This window comes from Halichoeres trimaculatus, unplaced genomic scaffold (assembly GCF_033239565.1).
Source record: "Halichoeres trimaculatus isolate MK-OKI-2021-1 unplaced genomic scaffold, fHalTri1.1 fHalTri1_scaffold_19, whole genome shotgun sequence".
NCBI classification, from domain to species: Eukaryota; Metazoa; Chordata; class Actinopteri; order Labriformes; family Labridae; genus Halichoeres; species Halichoeres trimaculatus.
In genome coordinates, this window is record NW_027437197.1 from 6,608,201 (window position 1) to 6,619,723 (window position 11,523).

The window sequence follows — 11,523 nt, forward strand, 5'->3', positions numbered from 1 at the left end:
ATCTGAATCACCGTCTGGATCCAGGACTTTTTTAAAGGATTCTCGATCATTGTGAGATAGGGCTATTTTCACCATATGTGTAAATAATTCCACCAAAATGGTCGGATTGCTTTGCAAAACAATACAAGACAGGGTCACAATCATTTCTGATAGATGTCAAAGTACGATCCAGATCCTGGCAAAATTCTGGATACTAAGCTCTGGAATATAAAATATGTACAGGGTCATCATAATTTTCAACACCGTCAGGAAACAAATTATCGTACAAACCTACAACTAACACCAAATTGTAGCAGACAGTCTGCTGAAAGGGAGTACAACATTAAAGTAGGACTAAAGTGTTGCATGAGAATCACAAAATGCTTGGCGGAGGTCTGTGCTCTCTGAGTGCTTTTCTAGTTATTTTTGTCACATGGTTCAACTCAGATTCTCTCGGAGTCTCTACTGCACAGACTCTGGCTGCACAATGGCTACCGATGGCTACGGTGTCCACTCTGTATACAGTCAATGGTTGCACACTTGGACATATGAAACAAATTTTCATGCGTGGATTGGTTGATTATAAATAACTTTTACTCCAGCTCTGTAAACACAGAAACACGAGCACAACAGCTCGGGATCATTCTAGTGAACTAGTGCAGAGCCAAAAGTTTCTTCCTCCAAATCGTCTGCTAAAGAAACACCGAGGCAGATGTTCCTGTTTCTTCAGAACATCAAACTTCAACACTTTTCATTTTTCTGTGTAGCTCTCTTCACTTTTAGTATTGAAGTTGTTTCTCTCTGCGTCTGTACAGGCCTGGAGCACTTCCTTTGTGAAGTCTTGATTTGAAGTTTTTTTTTTTTTTTGTTTTGTGTGTTTTATCATTTCTGTATCTGCAGCAAATCTGCTTTTTCTGCAGCTGTTTTGGGTTTTTGCAACATGTCCGTTCCGGTTGCATCACATTCCCATCACTTCATTTGTTCTTGATTCATCATGTGTTATTAAGTTTGTATTGTTCTCATCTCTTCCTCAGGTCGTTCCTTTTATGTTTAATGTAAAAAGTCAGCGCATGTGGAAAAACTCACCATCTTCATCAGAATTTTGCCAGAAATACCAATTCAAAGAAACCTCTACTTTCATCAGAGTGACCTCAAACTGTCTTTCATATTTCCCCAATATTTGATGAAAAGAAGGGATTTGATCTCTCTGCCCACAAAGCAGCAGCTGTGTGACTGTGGAGGAGCTGAGAGTCCACCCACTTCTTATATAAGCTTCTAAAACACTGTGTGATGTTTGTGTGTGTGAGTGTGTGTGTGTGTGTCCCAGAAATGTGACAGGCAGTAAAGAGGACAGCCCCGGGGCTCTCAGGACCTCTTGAAAGAAGTTGCAGGCGTGTGTCTGGGAGGCAGAGATGTATCACTGCTGTTATCTCTCTGTGTGCAGACGAAGCCCACGGGGATTCACGCTCTGACTTTCCCCCCGTGAGACGCTCCAACACCTGAGATCTGCCGAGAGACTCTGTTTTTGGCTTCAACATTTTGTTTTATATGTTACACGAATGCCTGAAGGGAAAGTTGTTCATTTGAAGCGCTTTAAATCTTCATCTCGAGGGTTTTCCGATAAAATCGTAACATGACGTGTACAGTACGGTTTATTTCAACGTTAAATGATCGTCTTTGGACACGTTCCCATGGCCTTCACTGGGAAACAGAGATGATACATCCAGCAGAGCTGACAGCTGTTTGGAATAAAATCTGGACTGACAGTGAAGAAGATCTTTTTTTTCCCCATCCTTCGTCTCTGTTAGCAGACTCTCAGAGCAGATGTCCGGCATTTCACAGGAAAGCTCAAAAAGTAGAGTCTGTTCTCCTAAGAGGGAATCTCTCTGCAGTTTGGGGCAGTCAGATGTCTTTGAATTCCTATTTGTTTTACATAAAGTGCTAATTCAGAGCATGCTGTGACACAAGTAGATGTTAAAGTAATCTTAAAAAGTTGTGACAGCTTGAAATGGTTTGTCAAGAAGTTCAGGAAATGTCTGACAGGAGACAGAAAACATGGGGTAGGTTAAGGTATGACCATTGACTGTATAGATTACCGTTAAGCAATTTGGAAGCTTAAATTCCCCCGTCACAGGCGCTGCTATTGGCAGCAGTTGACAAAAATAATCATTTTTTTTTCTTTTGAGAATCTAGTCACTTCTTGGCTCTACCTTCCGACAAATTTTACAATCCCTGATAAAAATTAACAACGGCAGCTGTCAATCTTCATTAAACATGATCTAAAGCCTTGCTTTTAACCCCTTATAACTAATGAAAAAACTTTCGGATAAAAGAGAACTTGAATACAAGGCAGCCCAACAATACACGGCCTGACCAAAGAAAAAAAAAGTGGCCACCAAGAAAAATGGTCACACACTGTAATATTTCATTGTACTACCTTTAGCTTTGATTACGGCACACATTCGCTGTGGCATTGTTTTGATAAGCTTCTACAATGTCACAAGATTTATTTAATTTTTCACCAAGATCTTGCATTGTTGATGGTAGAGTCAGTTATCAGTGAGGCTAACCAGAAAAAGGCTTTGATTTGCTAGGGACCATAAAGATTGGACTCTAGAGCAATGGAAGAAGGTCATGTGGTCTAATGAGTCCAGATTGACCCTGTTCCAGAGTGATGGGCCATCAGGGTAAGAAGAGAGGCAGATGAAGTGATCACCCATCATGCCTAGTACCTACTGCCCAAGCCTGTGAGGGCAGTGCTATGATCTGGGGTTGCTGCAGTTGGTCAGGTCTAGGTTCAGCAACAGTCTGTGCTCAAAGAATGAGGTCAGCTGACTACCTGAATATACTGAATGACCAGGTTACTCCATCAATGGATGCTTTCTTCTTTTCTTTCTGATGGCACGGCCATATTCCAAGATGACAATGCCAGGATGAGAGAGTGGTTCAGGGAGCATGAGACATCATTTTCACACAGGGATTGGCCTCCACAGAGTCCAAACCTTAACCCCATTGAGAATCTTTGGGATGTGCTGGAGAAGGCTTTGTGCAGCAGTCAGACTCTACGATCATCAATGAAAGATCTTGGTGAAAAATTAATGCAACACTGGATGGAAATCATCTTGTGACATGCAGAAGCTTGTCAAAACAATGCCACAGTGAATGTGTGCCATAATCAAAGCTAAAGGCGGTCCAACAAAATATTAGAGTGTGTGACCTTTTTTCTTGGTGGCGGCTTTTTTCGGGGCTGGGCAGTGTATCTTCAATCACCACAACAATCGGATGTGAGGAACATTTCTACGAGGTGCATTCATATTGCAAAGTTTGACCACAGCCCATCTAGAAAGAATGGGGAGATGGCTTTTTTTAACCTATACAGCAGCCAGCCACCAGGGGGAGCAGTTTTTATGGCGACGTCACTTTGAGCCAAACAAAAAGAAGTCCTTTTTTTTTTTTTTACAGTCAATGGGTATGACTGAGTTGAATCCTCTAGTTTCATACAATAATTCTAATGTAAGAGTCCTAAAAACTGCTGTTCCTTAAGTGTCCACTTGAGGCTGGGTTCAGAAGCTTTGGAAGCCACATACACGCCCATTCAAAAAGGACAATCTTGACAACAAATATGCACAGGTAGCTAAGGAAGAAAATATGTTGAAAACAATGTTAGGCGCAGATGGCGTAGCGGTCTACTTCCTGCCCCATGAGGTTATTCCTTAAGCAGGTGGCGCTGTTTCACCATTCTCTTTTCTATCCTCTTGAATTAAAGGCATAGAAAAGCCCGAAAAAAAATAACTTGTACAAAAAAAATACATTATTTATTGTGTTATACAATCTTAAAGTCACAAGGTTTACATCAAAGAACAGGAGTTCAAAAAAGAGACAGTTCTCTCTGTATTCTAAGCTTTCAGACTGAACATGTGTTTGTGTTGAAGAGAGATAAACAGACGCCTGGTTTAAATTTGTTGTACAACAAACCAAACAAATCATGAAGCTCTAAATCACACAGCAGCAGCAACTCTTCTTCTTCTTTATACTCTGTAAAACTTCGATCAGCCCCCTGACTGGGAATCGAAGCGACGTTCAGCGGTCCAGAGGGCCAGAGCTGCATGTCTACATTGTGTTTAAACTAACGTCAGAAATGTGTCTTCATGTTTGTGTGCTTCGTGAGAAACACAGATTGATTTTTGCCACTCAGGGACGAAACTCTCAGACGCATCAAAGGGAGGAAGAAAGAATGAATGTGTGAGTTCAATAGTCCAGAGGGAAAACGGATTGATGTATGAGTGAGAAACCTCTGCGGTCTCACTTTATTTACACCTGACAGACAGAGAGATGGAGAGACGGAGGGTTCAGCAGAGATCTACATGCATCACATTCACATGTCCTGAACTAACTGGACTTTGGGGGTTAAACATACTAGTGCTCTTGTGTGAGTGCGCTGTGAATTAAAATGACAACTAAGAGGATGCCAAAAATAATAATTCATTGACAGTCATATTTTTAACTTGTACAGGATCCCTTATTTGAAGGGGCTGTGAGGAGTTTGAGAGTGATCTTAAAAAAGTCTCCCTCCGAGATATATGACTGATCATAATCCACACTTTAAAATGAGATTATCACCACCAATATTGCTGGTTACATGTTATTTTAAATTGCTACTTCTTTGCTTCCAGTTTGGGTCCTCCAGGACTGGATTGATCTACATCACGTCTAGGTCTCTATGACAACACCACACCAGCTGATGAAGTTTAGTAGAAAGAAGAGATACTGAAAATGATTTCTATGATTAATTTTGTAGTGATGGTGGACACTGGAGCCTAACTGTCAAACAGAAAAAGGACAGAAGAGCAGAAGAAAGCTAAAAACGGGAGAGTGATTCAGCCCAAGCCGAAGGCTAGTTAGCCTAATTAGCTCTGCTTGGTAGATGACTGGCAGGACATTACCAGGATTCACTAACGTTACACATTATAGACATGTCCTAGCTGCGCTTAAAATAAACGACTGCTAAACTTCTTACAAACTGACAGTGTTTACTTGTTTTCACGTTAGCCTACAGATACCTCAGAGCATTGGGCTTACATATAGCCAGCTGCTACAATGTTAGCTTGATGTCACATTTCAAACCGTAGCACCACGTAACTGTACTGATGAGTCCCTTACCTCAGTGCATTGTAACCAGTAAAAAGTTGACCTGAACTAAGAAAGTTTGTTTTGATCTGACCTCCATTTAATCCCAAAATAAACACACGCCTCGCTAAAAGAAATTTTTGACAGCGTGTGGAGACTCAAGGCCACAAGGGGGCGAGGGAGTGCAATTAAAAAAGCATCTTTACACTGAAGTTTGCTTCCTTATACCCAGTTTTAATCTCAGCATCATAAAAGAAAAACCCTGTTCCTAAAGCAGGTGGATGGATCAGATCAGGGAGGAAAGCAGATCAGTCGACGAGCTCCCACAGCAACAAGGGCTTCACCTCTCACATCAAACCAGCCCATAGTTTAATTCTCCCCTCGATCAGAGGAGGGAGAGGAGGTGCAAGACTTCATCTCTGAGCTCTCTGTTTCTGAAAGAGAATTTAATATAGCCGTGCAACTTTTGCTCTCTGCTCACAGATCACTACTGGTGAACTCAAAAAACCTGCAAATACAGAACAAGACAGCAAGACAAGCTTTTTTTCACTTGCTTGCGTGTCACTTGATTCATGATTATCGTTGTCTTTTTATAGCCTTTCAAAAATTTCAAAAAGTCTGCAACTTTGAAAGCATGAATGCTTGAAATTAGAAACTCTGATTGGCTGCAGGATGTCATCTCCTGGTGGTTGACACTCAAAGCTGGAGATACAAATGCGTGCACATGATGACTGCCAAACACTCCCTGCAGTGTGTTCAGGAACAGCAGGGGCAGAGGGAATGTGACAGTCGAACAGTAGCAAGAACAACGATGGTGGTCTCATTTTAAAGACAGCTGATACACCAACTCTGCAAATATCCATGTGTGTGCACCGTGTCATTACTGCAGAGACAAACATGACTGTCAACCAGCAGGCGAGAGACAAGTTCAGTTTGAGAAGCTGACAGAGATACCTAGAAGCAAGTCCTCCACAGTTACATTTGAGCAGAGGCAGTCTTTATCTAAATGTGAGGAAAATATCACGTTGTTATGCACAAGATCAAATGTTTCACATGTTTCTGGAGTGTTAATGCCACCTTCAGAAATCCTCACAGAAGTCGGATCCAGCTCTGAAAGGCTCTCAGAAAAAGATGTGACCCTCTGACATTTGTCAGAGAGCCAGATGGCCGACGCGCTGCTTGGTGAGTGTTTTGAGTTGATGTGTGAACCGGGCCACCTCCTCTTGGTTTGTTTCCCACCTGATCGTTACTGACAACGTCTGGGTCTGTGCTCATCCTTTTTCCACAGAAGAGATTAATGACTCTCCCCTCTTTCTCTCAGGCTCTCAGCCTCCCGCTGAGCCACCTGAAGGGCACTGTCTAATACAGAGTGTGATTGACAGGTGATATTTCGGAGGATGAGTCAGAGGAGACAGGAGCTGCAGTCAATATCAGGAGGCGAGACAATGAAACACAAAAACCCACAGCAATAACACACGGCAGCATGAACACACCTGGGTTTGATATGTTAAAGATTTTAAAAATGGTTTGAATATCAGGGAGGAGATCTCGGCTGTCTGTCCCATCCTGCAGAGGTCAGAGGTCAGCTACACAGCAGGTGTCCCCAAGCTTTCCCGAGGACTCTTGGTATTGGTTGCCTGTTGAATTCCTCAATTATAAAGGTTTTAATAACCAACATCATGTTCCTGCTGCTGCTACAGTCTGGTGGACCGAATGAACAACATCAACGTTGGTACCAACAAACAGAACGGTGAGACAGATTCGGTCCAAAATAGATTCTCTCCCTGTACAGGCGGGCAGGGTTGCTTGACTGCAGGCGAAACATAATCATGTTTAGAGCAAGGGGGTATCTGAGGATGCTCAGAGGATTTAATCTGCTTTTTTTTGGGGTGGGTGGGTGAGGAGGCGGTAGGCGATTTGAAATGGTCTAAATTAGGAAGCAGCCGCAGAGACAGACAGGACAAAAGAGCCGTGTGTGTGTAGTGTGGGTATTAATAAATATTATCTGCTGTACAAACACAGTAAGGATGATGAGGAGTCTGAGAGAGGTGATGAAGAGAAAAACATACCGAGGAAAAAAAAAAGACTTATAGAGTTAAAAAAATAGGAATAAAGTTTTCCAAGGTTTTGTCATGCTTTATTTCTCAGATGACGGGTAACATCTAGGTTGACGTGTGATAATCCATTTAGCCAAACTTTGCAGCTTAGTTAATTTATTAGAGGAATTTGAATGTCATGACAAAAAGCCCTGAAGTGAGAAATGTATTTTAGGCTAGCCTTGATAGAAAAAGTTCTCCAGACAAGGAATTAATGGTTTGTTAAGTAGTAACCATCATTTCACTGATGAAGAAGGAAATCATTTTTAGTTTTATTTATTTATTTATTTTTTTAGGATGGCTTTTAATACACAGTAGTATGGTGACACTTTTACTTTTACTTTTAGTCTGTTTTTACTTTTTTTATTGTGTTTTATTGCTCTTATTGTGTTTATTATTTTCATTGCTTTTATTGTTTTTATTGCTGTTATTGCTTCTATTTGTTTTTAATTGTTTTATTTATTGCTTTCTTCCAACTTTTGTAAAGCACTTTGGTTCACCGTAGGGGTTGTTGTAAAGGGCTGTATAAATAAAGAACATTTACATTTACATTTACATAATTGAGCCTTTTTAAATAATTATATACCATTAAGTGTTGGTTTAACCATAATAAAACATAAACATGTACGTGTTTCCATCCCAAAAGATGTTTTTTTTTTAATTCTATTTATTTTCCCCCTTTTTTCTTAGAAATCAATTTCTACAGTTAATAAAATCATGGGTGAATTATTTTTCTAGTAAACATTAGCACCATCTAGTGTCCTCATGCACGTCATACGTACGCACGCACGATACTGGCCAGAGGGGAGGCAACCGTGACGTCAATACGCTCGATCTTACGCTGTTGGACTCTGGACGCTCTGGACTGCACCGGCGGGGAAGTTAGCAAGTCAGCTGAGTACAAATTCAACAAAAGACTGACATTCACCGGGGTATGCTCGGAATAAATTTCCTTTTACTTTGTTTATTTGCTTTTGCAGACATTTTTCAGTGAGTTAACTTCAGCCTGACGCTGGGGATCAGCAGCGAACAAGGCATGAGCTAACTTTCCATGCTAATGCATGCACACCCCCTGATGTCACACTGTACACCAGGTCCCATTGAAAATACTGCCATTTGAGATTATATTTTGTTATAAAATTACTATTAAGGTAGCTAATCTTACGTTTAGAGTAGTTTTCTGTTCAGAAGAACATTACTGACAGTTCGGCATATGTATTTTACATCATGCAAGAGGCATTTTAAAATAATCGTTGTATATGTTTTAAATGTGGGCGCTATCTTTTGCCCACTTCAGCGATAGGCAGGAGTGCAGTATGAGAAAACGTGTTTAAGCCAGTTACTTGTTTGCAAGACTATTTAATACCAAACTAGCTTTGCACGTTTTTCGTGCAGCTGTCTGGTAGAAAGTTGTCATGCATGCCTTAATAAGTAAGCTTTACAGCAACCTGCCTATGCATTATCTTAAGCTTCTTGTTTACCTTTCCACAATGCAATGTTCACCTTTGCCCCTGAGATAATAGGTGTGCACGTTAATGTTATATGACACCTTATCTCCAAGTTTGAAAGGCACAATCCGGCACAATTGGTTGTTTCTTGTCTTATATGATGTGAATATTTTTACAATCGCAGATTAAAAATAAATAAATGACTGAAAGTTTATTCAGAAATTAGGTGTGTCTGAATTTATAATCTACTCTCTGTAGATCAGAGATGGCCCTCACCCAAGTGTCCTCCAACAAGTGTGCTGGTGGTTTCCAGAAGGTTTTCGAGCATGAAAGGTAAACCTTTGATTCAAAGCCACATCCTAAATTTTGCAGCTTATGACAAACAGTTTTATCGTTATTGATGAATGTCTGTTTGTGTTTCCTCCATACAGCACTGAGCTCAAGTGTAAGATGAAGTTTGCCGTCTACCTGCCTCCAAAGGCTGAGACTGGCAAATGTCCTGTCATGTACTGGCTCTCTGGTGAGTGTAAAGCTGTGATATTGGGGTTTTACATTTTTTTTCCAAGTAAAAAATGTGAATGTATGTCATAAATAAAAACAGAAAAAGTCTGCCGGTGAAAGAATTTGTGTTTTAAAGCTCTGGCAGTAACAGTTTTCATGTTTCTCTGCAGGTCTGACGTGTACCGAGCAGAACTTCATCACCAAAGCTGGAAGCCAAGTCCCTGCTGCCGAGCACGGCATCATCATCGTCGCTCCTGACACCAGCCCACGTATGAACTAACACACTACATTCTCTGAGCCGGGGAGGAGTGAAAAACTTTTAGGCAGTCAGATGAATATAACACCATTTCCCATCATGCATCAGGTGGCTGTAATATTGAGGGGGAGGATGAAAGCTGGGATTTTGGCACTGGAGCTGGTTTCTACGTTAACGCTACAGAGGACCCTTGGAAGACAAATTACCGCATGTACGCCTACGTCACAGAGGAGGTGCGTTTGATTTACATCACCTGAGAACAAATTTTTAGTTTAACTTTTACATAATTAAAGTGTCTTCCTTTTTTTTTCAGCTTCCCAAACTGATCAATGCTAACTTCCCCACCGACCCAGACAGGATGTCCATCAGCGGACACTCCATGGGCGGCCATGGAGCGCTCATCTGTGCCCTGAAGAACCCTGGGAAATATAAGGTATTATTTATTTATTTATTTATGTGCAGAAAGTGACAAAATAACAAGAATAAATGGAAAATAAACCTCAATTACTGTGCATTATGTCATTGCAATGACTGATTTTATACCACATTGTCCTGCGTCGTAATCACAGTTGTGTTGCTCCCGTGCTTCTTCAGGCTGTGTCGGCGTTCGCTCCCATCTGTAACCCGATGCAGTGTCCCTGGGGACAGAAGGCGTTCTCAGGATACCTGGGCTCTGACAGGTCCACGTGGGAGGTAGGAGCGCTGCAGTCTGCTGTCCTCTTAATAACTGTAATCGTATCAGTAATCATCATGCAGCTGTAATCATCATATACTGTAAAGTATGGTCCTGTCATCCTCCTGACACTGAGGTGAGACATGTCAGCTGCTGAAGGCTGAGATCCCAGTGAAGTGGAATAGATTGTGAATGAAGTCAAAGCTATGTCTCAGCCTTTCTGATCAGACTGTTTCCTGAAAGAAACCCTCGTCTACTAGATGAAAAACCAATGAAAAACTCGAACCAGTCGACAATCTTTTCTAATTTTTAGTTAAAAATAAAAGAGTTTAAATAAAAGGTCTGGGACTACAAGACTGACAATGAAAATATCAATTCTTGAAGCTGCATTACAAATCTGTTTAGAAATTTTCTTTCCTCTCTCATAGGCGTACGATGCCACCGTGTTGGTGGCGTCATATTCAGGTCCTCAACTTGACATCCTGATCGATCAGGGCAGAGACGATCAGTTCCTCTCTGCAAGTCAGCTGCTGCCTGACAATCTGATCGCCGTCTGCTCTGAGAAGAAGATCCCTGTGGTCTTCAGGCTGCAGCCGGTCAGTTCCTCTTTCCTGTCAAAATAAAAGCCCCTAATCTTTACAGTATCATGTATGAAAGTAACGGCACACCCAACAGTGATTTAACCTCTACATATGAAATGTATGATTCATAAAAAGTGTGTTTGGATTATCTGGTTTTACACATTTCCAAGTGCTTTGATAAGAATTAACCGTGATAAGAAGTAACCTTTAAATGGTTTTAGTGTACTTTTTATTTCTCCTGTTGTTGAAGTAGCAGTTTTCAATGACACACTGCCCCCTTGTGGTCGCACATGCAAAGCAAACCTTGTATCCAGGACACATGTGGCAACATGTCAGAAAAGACAGTCACATGACCTTTGCGTTTTTTTCTTCCTGCAGGGCTACGACCACAGCTACTTCTTCATCTACTCCTTCATGTCCGATCACATCAAGCATCACGCCAAGTACCTCAACGCCTGAGAGGAGCCGTCCACCTGTTGCACCCACATTGTGCACTTTGACCTTTTGGAGAAGACGGAAAACGATAACACCATCCACACTTCAGTGAAAGAAGAAGTCAGGTCTTGATGTTTGAATCCAGTCAAAACCTGCAGCCTGAACAGCACTTAACCAGAAGTTTTCAAAAAAAGAACAAAATCCTGTTTTTGTGTTTAATTAATTTAATTTGAGCCCCACAAACCATCATGTGATGAGTCAGCTAAGTCCGCCTTTTGTTGAGGGTCACGGCTGTTTTTCTGAATAAAATCCTCATTTCATTTAATCTGGTGTTTGTTCTGAATGAACTTCTCTCTCCTGCAGCTGCCCTGTGACAAATGTTCAGATATTCACTTAAAACCAGTGTAAAGACTGAAGAACAGGAAAT

The 11,523-nt window shown here is 41.3% G+C and overlaps 1 protein-coding gene across 1 annotated transcript; it reads left to right on the plus strand.

The window, feature by feature from the left end:
• Positions 1–8,022: 8,022 nt before the first annotated feature.
• Positions 8,023–11,421, plus strand: esd (esterase D/formylglutathione hydrolase). Its single transcript, XM_074695059.1, has 9 exons — positions 8,023–8,134; positions 8,909–8,983; positions 9,082–9,170; positions 9,322–9,420; positions 9,516–9,640; positions 9,721–9,840; positions 10,002–10,100; positions 10,509–10,676; positions 11,040–11,421. Exons 2-9 carry the CDS (start codon positions 8,916–8,918, stop codon positions 11,118–11,120), a joined length of 849 nt encoding a protein of 282 aa, XP_074551160.1. The 5' UTR covers positions 8,023–8,134; positions 8,909–8,915; the 3' UTR covers positions 11,121–11,421.
• The last annotated feature ends 102 nt before the right edge of the window (positions 11,422–11,523 follow it).

Excerpts from the sequence above, each read along its gene's own strand:
- esd (XM_074695059.1), top strand. The coding sequence starts at position 8,916 with ATGGCCCTCACCCAAGTGTCCTCCAACAAGTGTGCTGGTGGTTTCCAG. Across the intron at positions 10,101-10,508 it reads CTGACAGGTCCACGTGGGAG|GCGTACGATGCCACCGTGTT; the intron begins GTAGGAGCGCTG and ends CCTCTCTCATAG. Across the intron at positions 10,677-11,039 it reads TGGTCTTCAGGCTGCAGCCG|GGCTACGACCACAGCTACTT; the intron begins GTCAGTTCCTCT and ends TTCTTCCTGCAG.